This window comes from Triturus cristatus, chromosome 3_2, assembly GCF_964204655.1.
Source record: "Triturus cristatus chromosome 3_2, aTriCri1.1, whole genome shotgun sequence".
NCBI lineage: Eukaryota > Metazoa > Chordata > Amphibia > Caudata > Salamandridae > Triturus > Triturus cristatus.
Genome location: NC_140584.1, coordinates 916,149,604 through 916,167,309, shown reverse-complemented (window position 1 = coordinate 916,167,309; position 17,706 = coordinate 916,149,604). Strand labels below are relative to the sequence as shown.

At 45.3% G+C, this 17,706-nt stretch overlaps 1 protein-coding gene across 1 annotated transcript in view; it reads left to right on the top strand.

The window, feature by feature from the left end:
- TEX14 (testis expressed 14, intercellular bridge forming factor) overlaps positions 1 to 17,706 on the top strand; it is a 1,549,829-nt gene that overhangs the window by 1,311,050 nt on the left and 221,073 nt on the right. Inside the window, exon 24 of the mRNA XM_085647123.1 lies at positions 4,351 to 4,447. Coding sequence (XP_085503249.1) covers positions 4,351 to 4,447 — 97 coding nt within the window. The remainder of the gene's footprint in view (positions 1 to 4,350; positions 4,448 to 17,706) is intronic.

Below are 17,706 nucleotides of genomic sequence, written 5' to 3'. Positions count from 1 at the left end.
TGAAAGAGTAGTTATCACATACATAAAGAGATTTCATATGATAATGATATAGGTACCTGCTTACGTAATGAGCCGGGACTATGGGCAATTTTAATGTGCCATTATTTGTTAAAAAAGTGCACATCTTTAATTCCAGCTACATGCACATGTCATCCCACTTTAACAGCATGTTTTGCCTTCAGGATGCCCGTGTGTTCCCTCGTGTGTGGAAGGAATGGCTGCTTCTTTCCCGCCTATACAATATAGATGTAATCCGTCTTGTAAGAACATCTTTTTGCAGAACCAACGTGTCCCTTCCTTTGAAAGTAATCCCTGTGCTAAGAATATTCTGCTATGGGTTTTACCTCGTGCCAGGGGGGGGAGTTTCTGCAAGAGAAGCCCGTCAGACTCTTGTGGAGAAGAACAGCACAATTCAAATGTTTGCCTTTCTTTTGCTGTGCTGCTTCCCCTTGCACCTAATCTACCCCCACCCCCTTCTCAGCTACTCGGCACCTTCACAGCGACCTTGTCTGACCTCTTTCCAAACAACGGACCGAAAATTCCGTTTTTATGGTCCTATTCAACATCATTGTGTGAATATTCAAAAGTATTCTGGTCATTTATGACGTAGGGTGAGAGAACATTCTTTCACGATTTCACACAATATTTCCGATCCAAAAACACATACAAGTATTTGAATATGAAAACAAAATGCGCTTAAATGCAGAGGAATAAAACAACAGCTATCCAATGCGAAAGTACCCATGAGGCCCCCATGCGCTCAGAAAAACTAAAAACACACTGGCAACATGAATTTATTACCAAAATAATCATAAATGCAGCGAAATAAACAACAGCTATCAAAGGAAACAAGGGGCAGATTTACAAGGAAGTGCTGCAGCGTGGCAACGCAAGCCCTTTGGCTGCGCCACGCTGCGGCACTTCCAAAGCAAAGGAATGCAAAATATTTACAATAATATGTCGCATTCTGTGCTGTCCCCTGCGCTGGCACACAAACTGCTGCTATGCGCCGGCGCAGGCACCCTTGCACCATGGCCTGCGTCATGGGGAGATTGTTTTTGTACAGGAAGGAGCACCTTCCCGCACAAAAACAATCACTACAGGCATTTTCCTCTTCCAATGCATGCTGTGGAATACAGCACACATTGAAAGAGGAAAAAATGAGGAGAAATGAAAAGATTTCTCCTTGTTGCGCCTTGCTACGCCACCGCTAGGGTGGCGTAGCATTCAGGCGCATTTCCAGATTTACGATTCCTCCATGGGTGTTGCGTGGGGACACCCACAGCAAGACCCATGGGACACCCCTTTCATGCAAAGTGCTGCGTGTAAAGGGGCCATATTTACAAGGACAGGAAAAGCCATGCAGGGTGGCTTTTCCTGTCCTTGTAAATATGGAGCAGTGAGATGCGCCACCAGTACATCACAGAAAGTGACGTACTGGTGGCGCAGGGAGCTTGCTATCTGCCCCCAAATTCTAAAAACGCAAGGCATTTCTTTATGTAGGCACATTCTTCACAGCCGATCCACTTGCAGTTGCACCGATGTTTTCAGCACACGTCTTCCTGGACCAGTGTGTTGAGTACAGCCTAATGCGAGAACGGCGGCCTTCCCTTGGCTTCTGCAGACTCCCTGGATTTTCAGGTTAGTAGGTGCTGACCAGGCAGATAGAGGCAACTGGCAAAGATACACACAGGTCTATACACTGATATGTAAAACGGGACATAACTTGTTTGTAGACTCCCTCAAACCTATCCAAACAAGGCAGATACACTTGTGTTAGATTGCATCTGCACCTGCCCATCATTCCTTAGAGCCTGGGGGGGTCTCATGGGTACTTTTTTCCCGTTGAAAACAGCACTTTTGGTCCTTTTTTTTTGGGAAAGAGGTCAGACAAGATCGCTGTAAAGGTGCAGAGTAGCTGAGAAGGGGTTGTGGGCAGATATGGTGCAAGGAGAAGCAGCACACTAAGAGAAAGGCAAATATTTGAATTCTGCTTTTCTCAACAAGAGTCTGACAGGCTCCTCTTGCAGAAACTCCCCTACTGGTATGAGATAAAACCCATAGCAGAATATTCTTAGCACAGGGATCACTTTCGAAGGAAGGGATATGTTGGTTCTGCAAAAAGATGTTCTTACAAGACAGATGTCCTCTATATTGTATAGGCGGGAAAGAAACAGCCATTCCTTCCACACATGCGGGAACAGACGGTAATCCTGAAAGCAAAACATGTTTGTTTAAGTGGAATAACACGATGTACATGTAGCTGGAATTAAAGATGTGCACTTTTTTTAACAAAGAATGGCACATTAAAATTGCCCATAATCCCTGCTCATTAAGTAAGCAGCTACCTATGTCATTATCATATGAAATCTCATTATTAATGTGATGTCATAACTACTCTTTCACAATTGCTTTATCAATGTTCTTGCTTTCTCAAATTTAAAATGCACCATTTGCCCACTTTTTATTTTTAAACCCTTATGGTGGTTGGGCGCGGTCGCTACACTTGTTCGTCACCAGGCACTGATACAGTGGTTTTACGCCCACCACCAGCCACCACTGACACCCTGGTGTCGTACATGGAAATCTGTAGGTGCATGGATTGTGACCAGCATAGCATCCAGGAAATCCCCGAATAGTCAAAAGGCCAGTCTGGGAAATGCCACCTGTTGCAGTTATTGTGTCTTGATTGCTACCTGAACCTGAGATAGAGTGAACACAGGACCTGGACATGTGTAGGTATTACCTGGCTTGTTATGTGTGCCTTTCTAACACAGTTGTAGGTCTCCTATGAGGTCTAGAATTGCTTGCTTACTAAACCTGTACATGCTATATACTTCCTCCTCCTCTGTTTGACCAAAGACTGTAACTGACAGAAAAGTTTCTTCCATCTCCTCTCCTCGCAGAATTCTTGTGTCTCACTGTGGCTTGGATGGCTGATGCTCTGAGCGTTTGTGTTGCATTTTGGATCTCCTTTTATAGTCTGCTCCTGGTTACTACCTCCTTACACTAATTGGTAGACAAGCTTGTGTGTAGGGTTTGCGGATAAACAGTCGAATCCCTGGAGCATGTCACATGTATCTGCCCAGCACTGATGGACCTGTGCAGATCAAAACTGATGCCTGAGTGGAACAAACTGGGAGTCCGAACCTGCAGGCAGGGCATTATTGCGGCTCTGAACCCAGAGAACACAGCCCTAAATAACGGCTTTACGACTTATATCCATCTTGTATATCATAATTTCAAGAAGCCCATTAGCCATTAAGGAAACTTAGGTTAGGCCTTGTGTCAAAATGAGGAAACAGCCATAGGCGGACACAACAACGGTATACAAGAGGCCACTGCCGTCCTTTAGAATTTTGATCTGGTAACTTGGCGATTCCTACCTCAGTCTCATAACACCGAGTCATGTTATAAAGCCGGCAGTACTCCTCGGGACTGTCTTTACCTCCGCCAAGCAGTACTCTGTGTGCAATGCAGAATCACTTGTTTTAAATTGAAACATCATCGTCCTGTTATAGATCATTGTAACTCTGATCCCCATGCTAAAACTGCGCCAGCACAGCACGGAACAAGCTAGTTTGTCCTAGAAACTCTGACTTTGCACTGGACTATGAACACCTATGCACGTTAGTGCTACTTCTTCACCTGTTCTTACAAGATGGCTACCTCATTTTTAGAAAGGAATTTGTTTTATCTAAATGTACATATTAATATATAATTGTTATATTTTCATGATTGTGATGGGAGCATCGCAGCGCAAAATGCCCGATTCATGTTTTTATACATATTGTAATAATTTTAATGATCAAACAATAAACTATTTCCACTAATTGGTAATTTGTGAGTGCAATTTGATGTTTTTTTGACTATTCACTATTTGCAAATTGTTCATATGTACTGTTAACGATTCAAAGTTTGGTATTTGTTATTTAATAATCTCAATTTCCAGTTGCATTTTATTTATTTATTAGCCATTCAGTTGTTGTCAGTTCTGTATTCGCATATTCGTTTTTGATTGATATGCTATTCACAGTTGTTTTCTACATCAGGGCTCAGGTGTCTAATATTTGGTGGGAAGAAAGAATTTAGGAAAAAAGTGCCATATGATAAAAATTCACATAACTCTACAAGTAGGTGGTTTCTGCTTCCCCTGTATCCTACATAACCCCTTAGGATTCACAAATGCTGTGGTAGCCGGAGATGCTCCTCCAGATGTCTTAGCTGCCATGAGCTGCCTAGAATCATTGTGTAGACTGTAGATACTGATAAACTAGATGTATGTAACTGTATTACAGCATAGGCATGCTAACTTGACATTTACTCTGTATGAATATGTTTCCTTTGCAGTGTGGTCAGTCTGTGAGCAGCGTTCTTTGTTCCTCTGTAGCCAATGAGATGTCTGGTGAGCCCGCTCAAGTCACTGTACTTAAAAGCCAACAGAAAGGTAGTTATTTGACGTCTTACTGTAGTCTCCATTATTTACTCAACCCTTACACAGTGGATACAAAGATTTATTTCATATTTTACTTCCCAAAAGGATAAAAAAGCATAAAACAGCCTGAACCAGTAGTAATTGAATGGGGTGCATTCAGTTCCAGACTTAAAACACATCTGTTCTATTACAGACAGGGACTAACATTGTCCAAATCAGTATTCACAGTATGAGAACCTAGCTCCAACTCCTGTGCCGGTACACTCCCAACAGGAATTCAAGCCCCCTTAAACATGTTTAATACTATTGATCCCTCATTGATGAGGTGCACCTTGAATTCCATTTTGGCTGGATTGCCTGTGTTGGGATGGAGCCAAGGGTGATTGCCATTTGTTGTTTGGTTCCTGGCTAAATGGCAAATAAGCCTTGGTTCAATTTATTTATACAGTTCTTATATTGTGTTCAAGAACTGAAGAGATAGGGTATTGCTAAATTATGTAAAATGATCTCTTTGCTCCATAGACTTCCTAGTGGCTGATCGGTCGGCTTAATTATGGGGACAGCCAATGTTAACCATTATGGAGTTGTGTTCTGGAATTTATGGTCCCTTTTTTAGTGAGATCAGTGAGTTAAAGATAGCAGAGAACCAATTGTCTGAACATATTTGATAACTATCCAGGATCAGCTATTACTGTTGCCGTCAGTTGTGTATGCAGGCAGCTTCCAACACTTTCTTTTTCCCACAATTTATTGAAGTTGAATATACTCACTGAAAATGGTTACTCCTACTACTGCAATCCCTTTTAAAAAAAGACATATGGCGGCTTGAATAAAGCTTTGAATCTCCTGTTTCAAAAGGCATCATTTGGTACACAACTGTACTCTGTATTACCATTAAAATGAGGACCCTCTGGAAACATCTGGCATGCATACAGAGTAGGGAAGACCATATTTCACAGGAGACGGTTTCATATTGAGAAAGGTGCAATAAGGAGGGGTATACAGGGACTTGGATGTCATGCCTGCTACCAAGCTGCTTTCCTTTCAGTTAGGCCGTGCGTCATCCATTCCCGGTACAGTACTTGTTTTTGTGGAAGCCACCCACACCTATCCTTCATTAACGGTGCGAGTGCAAGCTCTATTTTCACAAGTTTTGTCAGCACATTAAGTAATTAATCTCCACAGAAAACCCCTTATTACTCCAGAGACTCTTTTTGCACCATTGGCTCATATACCTCTCAGATATGTGCTCAGAGTTCTTGCATGGCAACTGCATTATAGGACCAGTATTTCTGGGTCTGGTATTTCTTCTGTTTCATACTGAATGGGTCTCTCCCGGGTGTGCTATACATACTGTGTTATATTCATAATGAAAGGGTCTCTTCTGGGTGTGCTACTTATGCTGTGTTATGTTCAGATGCTAAGCACACCTCCCAATGTGCTTCTTAAAGCACCCTCTTTCAGTGTGGTTAGGGGAGTAGATCCTAGCCCTTTCATGGGTCTGCTCTTTAGTCATTGTCTCAACATGTTAAGGTCCGTCCAAGTCAAGGCCACTTCTACTCTCCTGAGGTCAAGTATAACTCCCACTCGATGTAAGAGCTTATGGAAAGTGAGAAGACAGTTGTATCCGCAGATAAGGAATATGTTTCACAGCTTACCTCCTTGCGAATAAAGCATTCATCAGAAAGTTAAACACATCCTTTACCTTTCACCGCAGTGGATCGTCTGATAGAGACATCGAGCTGAAGATTTCTTACCTTTGAACTTCCAGGCATCAGGCTGGATCCAGAAGATTTTTCATAGTAGCACCCCTGCTCGCTGGTAGGTGGCGTCGGTTGACTCCACGTGATATTGTCGTCGTGTTCTGTGTCATCTTGACATCTGCATCGTCAATATAACTGCCACTTCGGTGCGCTGATGTCAGTTCTTTATTTTCCGTGCTTGCCAGCGCCATCTGTTGAAGAGAGCTTCCCCCTGTCATTTTTTGACAGACTTTTTTCGAATTTTGTCAACTTCTTTAGTGTTTAGTATGTCATCCAAGAAGACTTCGGGGTTGAAGCCGTGTGGCACCTGTCACCGCTCCATGTCGGTTACGGTCCCCCATTTGGTGTGTCTTTGGTGTCTGGAGCGTGACCACAACTCAAAGTAGTGCTCCGACTGCCAGGCCATGGCGCGGTTGAGAGGAAAGCCAGAGCACTGTTTCGGCGAATCAAAATCCTCTTCGTCCAATTCATCGAAGTCAGGTAAGAGACAGCACAAAAAACACAAGAAGTCGAAGCGTCTTTCGACTACAACCCGCCCGTCGTGTGACGTGGCGGTGGAACCTTGGCATTTGAGGCCCCGCTCTGTGGAGCGAGAGCCTGGGTCGGCTCCGCGGTTCCCTGCCTTTCCAGGTCCAGAAGCGACCCCCGCCCAGCTTAAAGAGTTTTACGACGCCACGTGCGATGTGTTTTAGCGGTCTGACCCTGCTGGCGCGCCTTAGGGCCTGCAGAATCAGAAAATGGAGATGTTCCCCTGGATTCTGCGCCTGAGGCCCCGGTACCACAGCCTCCAATTGGACATGTTCCCGAGTCCGGAGCGGCGCTGGTTGCACTTCTACAGTGACCTTCCCCAGCACTGTGTCCAGCGCAGACTTCCTCGGCGGCGCCCACTGGCGGCGCCTCCCATATCCTCATACCCAATGACACGGAGCTGGTCGGGTTTCCCCTGACGCTGAGACTGGCGCTAACGGAGTCATTCGGCGCCATGGCGTTCAACCTGCCCTATTCTGAAGGGTGGGGGATGGCTGAGGAGGATTTAGAGTGGGAGCAGGATCCCTTACAAATCTAGCAACCACAAGAGATGGACTGGTACGAGGAACTGGGTGAGGCCAGTGGGCTGGACACCTCTCCAGGCTATGGCATGCTGTCTCCACCTACCCTGGCTACGGAGGAGAGGCATCCTTTGCTATGGTGGTGCGTAGGGTAGCGGAGGTCCTGGACCTGCAGCTCCCTACAGTGGCAGTCAAGACCAACATCTTAACAGAGGTCCTGCAGCCTGGGGTATCGAGCTCAGAACCCTTGCTGCCTTTTAATGAGGCCTTAATGGACGTCCTTCTGGGTACCTGGACCAAACCCAGCATAGGGTCTCCTGTGAATAGGACGATTGCCCGTTGCCACCGCACTGCAACTGGCGACCCACTTTTCCTCACCACCCACCCCACCCCACAAAGCTGTGTGGTCTAACCTTCCACTTCCCGTCGCGCATTCCCTTCCGCACCTTCAGACAGGGAATCTAAGAGACTTGAGAATTTAGTGAAGAAGATTTTTTCTTTCCCCTGTCTTACATTGCGGTCGGTGAACAATGTATGCCTTTTGGGCCGTTATTCCCATTTTATTTGGGACACAGTTGTGCAAGTGCTGCCGAGAGTGTTGGTGGAGGACCAAGCTCTACTCTCCCAAGCTATTTCCGACGGGAGAGATGCAGCAAAGTTCGCCATCAAATGTGGCTTGGACATGACAGACTCGCTGGGCAGAGCGATTTCCACAACGGTGGCCGTTCGTCGCAATGCCTGGCTGAGAAAGTCTGGCTTTTTGGGAGATGTCGAAGCCAACCTCATGGACATGCCCTTTGATAGCTCCCCTCTCTTCGGAGACAAGGCAAATGCTTATCTTCAATGCTTCAAGAACTCGTTGTCCAGGGCCAAGTCCTAGGGCCTTACCATAACATCCCGGCCGGCATCCGCTTTTCACTCCTTCTCGGCTATGGAAGGCGCTACCAACCGTGCCAACCCTATTCCAGACCGAATGCCCCGCAAGCTCAGCAGCCTCTGCGGGGCCATGGACGCGGTTCACCTCGACCCCGTGCAAAACGTTCATAGTCCGATCCTCCAGGATCATTTACAGCCAGTTGGTGACAAAATACGCTATCATCACCACTGGCAGGACATCACGTTGGACAGGTGGGTGTTGAAAATAATCCGAAGGGGTTACTCTCCTCCCTTTGAGACTACCCCTCCATCCATGCCTCCAATATACAATTGGCTGACGGAGGATCAACTTGCCCTACTCCGCGAGGAAGTCAAGACGCTCTTGGCGAAGAGAACTATATATAGGGTTCCTGGGCCGGAAGTAGGCTGTGGTTGTTATTTCTACTACTTTCTGGTCCCATGAAGGACGGAGGCCTTCATCCTATCCTAGACCTCAGAGCCCTCAACTTCTTCCTCAAAAAGGAGACGTTCAGGATGCTCACCCTAGCTAAAGTCCTGTCTGCCTTGGACCCAGGAGACTGGATGGTAGCCTTGGACTTGCATGACGCCTATTTCCACATGCCCGTCCTGCCTGCCAATCGGCTCTACCTGCGGTTTATGGTGAGCCACAAGCACTTTCAATTTGCAGTGCTCCCTTTCTGCCTCCCCTCAACCCTCGGGTGTTCTCAAAGGTGATAGCGGTGGTCGCAGCCCTTCTGCGGAGATCACGGGGTCCAGTCTTCCCCTATCTCGACGACTGGTTGTTGAAGATGGGCTTGCCCAAACAGTTGTCTCCCACCTCCAGACTACGGCGAACCCCCTGCATTTGCTGGGGTTCACCATCAACGTGCCGAAGTCACACCTGACTCCCTCTCAGACGCTCCCTTTCATTGGAGCGGTTCTGGACATGGAGCAGTTTCGGGCCTATCCTCCCAAATGGCAAGTGCAGGATATTCAGGCAATGATACCGATTTTTCAGCCTCTATCCTGGATTTCGGTGAGAATGACTCTGCGGCTGTTGGGCCTCATGGCTTCCTACATCCTGTTAGTGACTCATGAACGGTGGCTCATACGGGCTCTGCATTAGGACCTGAAGTTTCAATGGGCACAGCATTGAGGAAATCTCACTGACCTGGTTCAGATTTCAGAGGGCACTGCGAAAGACCTGGAGTGGTGGCTAACTGGGGCAGACACCTCTCCCTTCCCCACTCAGATTTCACAGTAGTGACAAATGCGTCCCTTCTGGGATGGGGCAGCCATCTGGGGGAGGTGGAGATCAGAGGACTCTGGTCTCTGACGGAAGCCAAGCTCCGTATCAATCTGTTGGAGATTCGGGCAATCCGACTAGCACTGAAAGCGTTTTTGCCAGCAATAAAGGGAAGTCTCGTACAAGTGTTTACGGACAACACTACCGCAATGTGATACTGCAACAAACCGGGCAGATTGAGGTTGTGGACTCTTTGTCAAGAGGCCCTGCGTCTCTGGACTTGGCTGGAGCAACAGGGCATTTCCCTGGTGGTTCAACACCTGGCCGGTTCTCTGAACGACAGGGCAGTTGAGCTCAGCGGAAGGTGCATTGCGGATCACGAATGGCATCTCCACCCGGAGGTAGCACAGGGACTCTTTCAGCAGTGGGGAGATCCTTGGTTAGATCTGTTCGCCTCCAAAGAGAACACGCAATGTCAATAGTTTTAAGCGTTGGAGATTCCAAGGCGGCTCTCGCTCTTTGACGCTTTTTTGCCTTGATTGGAACTCAGGCCTCCTATACGCCTTTCCACCCATACCACTCCTGTCCAGAGTGCTCAAGAAGACCAGGAGCAACCGGGCACAAGTTGTTCTGTGGTTCTAGACTTGGCACTGGTAGTTTGGTATCCTGAGCTTCTAGACATGATTATCGATCCTCCGACCAGGTTGCTGCTTTAGGAGGTTCTTCTGTCACAGCAGTAGGGGAGGGTTCTCAACCCGAACCTGTCCACTCTCTGCCTCTATGCGTGGAGATTGAGCGGTGATAGTTGACAGCTTTCGACCTCCCTCCCGAAGTCTGTGAGTTTATTTTGGTAGCCAGGCGTCCCTCCACAAAATCAGTATATGCCTGCAGATGGAACAAATTATATAAATATTGTACAGACCAGTCTATTGACCCCTATCTGCTCCTTTATCTTAAGTCCTTCTCTTTATACTTTCCTTGGCTCAGCAGGGCTCTGCTCTGGGCACATTCAAGGGCTATCTTTCGGCCCTTTCCTCTTTTCTTCGACTGCCTGATCAGCCTTCTCTTTTCAAATCACCTCTAGTGCAAAGATTCTTGAAGGGGTCAACCCACTTGTTTCCTCCTTGACCTTTTACTATGCACAGTGTGACCTTAATTTGGTTCTCTCCTTTCTGATGTGTGCACCGTTTGAGCCATTGCACAACTGTCCTCTGTGGTTGCTCACCATCAAAACAGCTTTTTGGGTGGCAATAACCTCTGCGAGAAGGGTGAGTGAACAGCATGCACTGCCTTCACAGCCTCCTATCCTGATGGTCTTTCCGGACTAAGTGGTGCTCTTCACAAGGACGTCTTTTTTTGCCTAAGGTGGTAACACCCTTCCATATGGGGAAGTCAGTTACTCTACCCACCTTCTATAAACCTCTGCACCCTCCCAAAGTATCATTTACTCAATAGCCGTGAATTCATTATGCAAATGTCATGACAGTGGCTCATTATGTAAATGGCAAGTCGCACAAGATCCAGGGAAGTTAGTACACAGTATACGTAATAGTGCTTTTGTTCCGCAGTATGTAGAAGGTACTAACAAGATATTATGAAGGCTTTCAACTACTGAGTCTCTCTCTGTACACAAATATCCGCTGCAATGTGAGGAAAAGCGCGATAAACTAACACTTGTCAAGGCGGATATATCAAGCGTGAAATGCAGCTCAAAGTAGACTTCTTTTGCCCTTTTTCACATTCGAAGGTAGTTTATATGTAAATTTCAGCAAGCAGCATATTGTAGAGAGGAAAATGTTAGTTCTTAATTTATTGACCCTAAAGACGTACTGACAGGAACCAGAGCAAGTTTTACTCAGGAAACAATCATAGAGATAGTTGGCTGTCAGAGGAGCCAGCAGTTAACTGGAAATAAATTGTTGCAATATAAAGGAGTTGAATGCAGTCACGCCTCTGAGCTGATTTATCTTTATTTTTTAAAAGCGCTTCACTTCAATAATAGCTCAAAAGGGAGAAAATACCTTGTGACTGGAAATCCCTCTGCTTACTCTGTAAATAGCTTCCTATACAACGACATTTAGTTGTAAACTCTGAAAGGTAGCTGCTCACGGAGAGGGTGGATTCGTATGTTGAAGGTGAAGGCGGGTAAATCGCCTACCTCACAAATCTCCACACGCCGATTCCAGGAGCTCATCAGAGAGGTGGGCGCGGAGACTACGTGAGGCCCGGGGCTTCAAATACGTCACAAGGCCTGACCGGCAATCGTCTCCTCAGACGTTCCTCAGCTTGAAAAAGCCCCAAAAAGAGGTCGCTGGTAGACAAAACTCATGCCATTCATGGCCACCTTATTCAACCTGCGCGGGAGCGTCGCATTGATAGTCCTGGACTCACTGTAAACAACGCTGTCTTCATATGGGTGCCGTCCTGGAGCAAAGCTCCTCGATTAGGCGGCCATCTTCCTTCGTGGCCAGACCACGCACCCTCTTTTAAATCATCTTTAATGATAAAACCAGATTACAATCCACAATTGGGAAAATGCCACTTTAAAAGTTGACATTTTCTTGTCTTAACCATTTGGGCCTTTTTTGTGTGTGTCCTGGGTCATATGACTGTGAATGGCTCTGCTGTTGGGCTTTGTGTATTCCTTCCACACAGTGACACAAAGGCAATTAGGTGCGGACAAGGGTGTGCCATCCTGCCAGGAAGGTTGGGGATGGAACAGCTTTCCAGAACCAGATGTGGGGGTAGTATAATGACTCCAAGATTAAAGAGAGTCACCCTTTCATACCAAAAGTGACAGGGTGGGTTATGCCACATTCACAACAAGCTACTTTTTTGTAAACTAACTTCTATATGTCCCCAGTACTATCTGCCAAGGTCTAATTAGGATGCACTAAACAAATATATGCGGTGAACACTTAATATAATAAAAACATTTGCAACTCTGTCTCCATTGTTTTGCAAATAATACAAAGCAACTCCAGGCAATTACTTTAAAAAGAAGGACTCACTGTTTCTGAGGGGTACGCTTGCCGCATAGACTAATGGTATGCACTAAAATACAGGTGAACTGAATGATGGAAATAACTGAAATGTCAATTTAGACTGATTGTTCTTTTTATAACTCTCGGTCCCCCAGAATTGTGTGTTGATATGTATAAAAGTATTGTTGTCCTGAAGAGGGTGGTGTGAACCATTCCAAGTACAGCTGAAGGCTGCGTTGACAGAATTCTTATTAATAAAATCTTTTATTTTAAACTGCCTTACATTGTGGGCATTGTTGCAAGTAGAAACAGTGAGTTCTTCCTTTTAAAATAATTGTCTGGAATTGGTTTGTATTATTTGGAATGGTGTAATGATAACAATTATATGGAGTGGTATTGATGCTTTGTAATGAATGTAGTAGAGCATGATGAATTATAAGAATTTATGTTTTAACCGTTGAATGTTCTTAATTTGCACATATTACTGAACGCACAAACAGTTTAAAAAATGAATATGACAGATTTTTTATAAAATGGAGACAGAGTTGCAAATGTTTTAGTTATAGGAGAACTGCTCACTGCATATTATTGTTTAGTGCATCCTAATTGGACCTTGGGCAGATCGAATCGTACTAGGGACATGTAGAAGTTAGATTACACAAAAGGGAGCTTCTTTCGATTGTGGGCTAGTATAAGCAACCATTCCAATTCAAAGACTGGCACCAGGTTAAAATATTGGACCCTCAGAATAACTGTGCAGTACATTCCTGGACCCATGGAAGACTTCAGAAGTAATGCCCTGCCACCCGATGACTGCCCATTGATGCTTGAAGGAGAACTGGACCAGCTCTTTGCAATCAGGATCAATGGAAGTGACTCCAAGGGCTGGTTGGCTGGCTTCTCGTGTGAGCTACAGGGACATAACAAATTAAAGAGACATTCAATCCTACACCTGGCTTCTGCTGAGTGAGTCCTAACCCCCCAAGTGGTGCCCCTACTGCTTCTGCCTAACCCTAAAACTAAGGGTGGGTGGAACTTGTGGAGGTTTACTCTCCACGGAATTCCGCAGTTACATAAAAACTTCACGAGATTCTACTTAGTTCCCGGGAGTGGTGGAATTTTAGCACGTTGCGCTGCTCATGCATATTGTTAGCGCTAGGAGCTTGCTTCGCGCCTATGCCAGAGGGCGCTGCTTCTTTCTGCTGCTCAAGTAGATTTTCTACTCGAGCATCAGCATCTTCAACGCTAATGGTAGCGACCTGCTGCAACTGACCGCTTTGAGATATCGTTCCGGGACTCATCCTAGCATTCAATATTTCTCACTTGCGCTCACCAACTTAATGGCGTGTCGCGTGCAAGAACACTCTGCTACATAGCGGTTCATGGAGTGAAGAGAGGGCCATACTCCGCAAACTCTGCCAGCAGAGCAGAGTTTACCTCCCACTCCTACCTTAAACTTGGGATTTAGAAGATTTTTCACTCAAAACTTCCAGGAGACACAACAGAAAGACATGCCAGGCAATCATCTAAGATGCGTCGCTGGTCGGCCTGATTTTGGAGTACCTTCCTCTGCGCTCTTCTCCTCAGCAGAAAATCCCGTTCAGCTGGACCTCTCAACGAAAGTAGGCAGCCTTGTGGAAGCCTCTTTGGCTACAGACTGCAGCTTCATTGCTCTGGGAGTGTTGACATTCAAAATGTTGTTTAAGTCCGAAGGTAAAAATTGTCACTGGGCTCGATGACAACCTTCTCTACCTGGAAACCCATTCTTTCCTGCTCTGAGCAGTTTCCTGCTATCATAGACGGCTTTACCAAAATTAGGTCCAGCGGCACCCCGATGTAGTTGACTCCTCCTGAGACTCAGCCTGCTGTTTTGCCCTTCTGAACTCTACCTTCTCCTGGACTTTTCTGCAGAAATGTTTTGAAGTCCATTGGTAAGCCGAGTCTAGGGCCATTCCACCCCTTGTATACGTCCCAGGGTCCATCGCAGTCAGCATTAAATTTTGATGCTGCCCCGTTCTCACACGACCAGATACCCGCTGTTGCCACTTTGATCTTTTAGGTACTGTAAACTATAAAAATTCATAACTCTGTTTCTGCTGCTTGGATTAAATCTGTTTTAGTGTCATTTCATTTATTACAATTTATTATATGTTTCTAAATTGGTTTGGAATTTTTTGTTTCTTGTGTTTTCACTTTATTACTGTTTGTGTGCTAATTAAGTACTTTATACAATGCCTCTAAGTTAAGACTGACTTCTTTGTGCCAAGCTATTAGAGAGTGAAGCACTGTTAATTTACTGACTTTTGTGGTTCACCCTGACAAGGATTTTGGTTGTTGCTTGAGTGGGACTTCCACCCCTATTAACCAGTAACCCAATTTCTTACACGGGTGTAAAACAGTTCTGTTTTCTTTCACACCTGTCGCTTCCTGCTAATCACCTTATTCAGGCTTTCTTGTTACACTAATCAGTTGACTCCTAAATCATCATAAAACTTGAAAAACAGACACATGCTACAAATAATACAATAACACAATACCGCCAGGCAAATGACAACTGTATGAGACATGACCACCTTAAACTAAACACCCTTGAAAACAAAAATCTCATCATACAGAAATTGGACCTAACTACACAGATCGTTTTTGGCCACTTGTACTGGATGACTCATTAACAGGTATCTTTAGCACCACAGGTGGTCCTAGTCGTCAGTTTCACTCTCTTCCCTTATCATGCATTCCCACTATGTGTGCAGGTCTATGCCAGCAGGCTATGTCTTGAGTACCTACCTACATCCGGCATATATTCCAAAACAGTGCTAAACTCACCCGTAACATTGCTACACATATGCCACCTAGAGACAATAACTTGCCAGGTTTTACATTCTCTACACCAGCTGCCAATCCCCAGCAGGTTGCTTTTCAGTGCTCTTACTCACTTGGAGGGCAGTTCAAGGCCTTTGTCCTCTTTTCCTACAAAGAGAATTCCAGATATTCTGAACTACAAATCCAAATCAGATATACAACACACCTTCCTCTCTACCTGAAACTGTGCAGAGGTGGTTCATCAATCTCCGTACAAGCAGATGTTATGTTAGTGTATTTATAGAACATAGCTTATCACCTGTGAGGGTATTCAGGTGCTAGGCAGGTGAAAACGTAGTCGAGCAGTGGTCGGTGGAGGGACTAGAGTGCTGGTCAAATAGCTAGGTCTTTAACTTATTTTGGAATTCCAGCAACGACGTGGAGGTCCTGATGTGGAGAGGGATGTTGTTCCAGGACCTCACCGTGAGGTGGGAGAAGGATGGGCCTCTGGCTCTGCATCTGCTATGCGGGGTACTTGGACTAGAGAGAGAGAGGCAGAGCAAGGGGTGTGGTGGGTTGATGAAGATCCCTGAATAAATGTGTTAGGAGCTTGAAAAGACAGCGTTAATACTGGAATTTAGTACATTTATGTTTAAGATCACCAACTGATCTATATACACTCATCCTTTAGAAGCGATATGAAGGCTGTACTGCTGATGGAGCCCTGAATTTGTGGCCAAAATTTGCTAACCTCAGGAAGGGGGCACGTGAGCCCCTCCTTTTTATAATCCCGCATTGCCCAGGGACCTGGCCCATCCGGTGACTAAACATCAGAGAAGCATGGAAGTCTGCACTTACTTTTTAAAAAGATTTCAGCAGAAGCCGCAAAGATCAGCGTGACTCCTGCTTAATTTTTTTAAAAAAATGCTTTTTTGCCCAAAGCGGTGTACCTGTGGGATCCCTTCCCTCCAAGAGGCCTAGGGGGTCAGGGTATTCCTACCCTGACCCCTTCTCTTTTAAAAACAAATAATTTTTGGGTGGGACTCGGCTGGAGATGAGTCCCAAGATGGCTGCCAACACATTCTGGCTGAAGTATTGGCAGCCAAGCACATTTCAGCATGGGGACTGTTGATCCTTGGAGAATCCGCGTCTCTATATATCCTTATTTGTTTTTTGTTAATTTTCTCAAAAACTACTGAACAGATTGGCACAAATAATGAAAAGGGTTCTTTCTGGACCAAGAGCTACCTTTCTGCCAAATTTGATATAATTCCGTTCAGCATTTAGGGCTATAGTTGCGACTAAAATCTTTATGGGAATTAACATGGGAAACATAGTTTCTTTGACTCTCCTTTTTTCTCGGACTCTGCTTCATGGATCACTTTGAATCTTTCCATTCGCAGCTAGAATTACTGGAGCACTTTTTGGGGCAAATGTTGTGATAGTTCGTCATCTGGCGCCAAAGATATAGAGAAAAAAGTCAAAAAAGCTTATCCTATGGAAACATGGTCCTAATTATAACGACCTATAGACGACCTCCAGCAGGTTTTTTATATATATATATATATATATATATATATATATATATATATATATATATATGGAGAGAGATAGAGAGAGAGAGATCCCTCCTACGCCCAAGCACCAGATCAAACCAGCTATACACACACCATGCACCTAACATGTTTACCTTAAGGGTCAATCTTGGCAGAGATTTATCCACCCTCCAATTCAGCACACAGTTAAAATCACCCGCCCACATAATTCTCATGTTCATATACAGAACCATCAGTTCCATCACCTCAGGGAAAAACAGTTTGTTATCTACATTGGGTGCATAGGGGTTTACTAAAAGTGTATCAAATCCACCCAACAACCCAGCAACAATGATATACCATCCCAATGGGTCTAGGATCAGTGCTTTCTTCAGAAAGAGGATTCCAGCTGATATCCATGTCAGCACCCCAAGTAAGTAATGGTCTATTCATGCTCTAGTGTGAGGGTCTGGGAAAATACATTCCATCTGTAGCTCACAGCAATCAGTGAGACCTCCATTTTGCTTAGAACATTTGGTTGTGCCATGACTGCTAGGGTTTCCCATGCACATCTCGGCTGTAGATCTGAACATATTATGAGCAATCCGTCCTCTGAGCACTAGTCAAAACTTAACCCCTCCTTGACCACTTGGGAAGACACTAAACTACCCCCAATTTGTGCTCCGCCCAAAAGTATCACCGAAGTGCACATACTAAAAGCAATTGTGTACCAAACTTAACCTCCATACAACTCAGCTACTGTCCCACTGTAGAAGAGGAGGAAAAAGAGAAATAAGTGAGTATAGCCTTGGCTAACCCATCCACTTCACACTACGGGGGCCACCAGGCCGCTACTAGGTCACGAGCAGTAAACCCCTCGTGGGATAAGCGGGCATGTAATTGACTCTATTCCCACTCCCTACTGAGGAGGGTATAACCAACAACAAAGTGTAGCTCATCCAACTCCAGATATTCACACATACCATCATTTACGTGAAATAGCCCTCAGATCAACC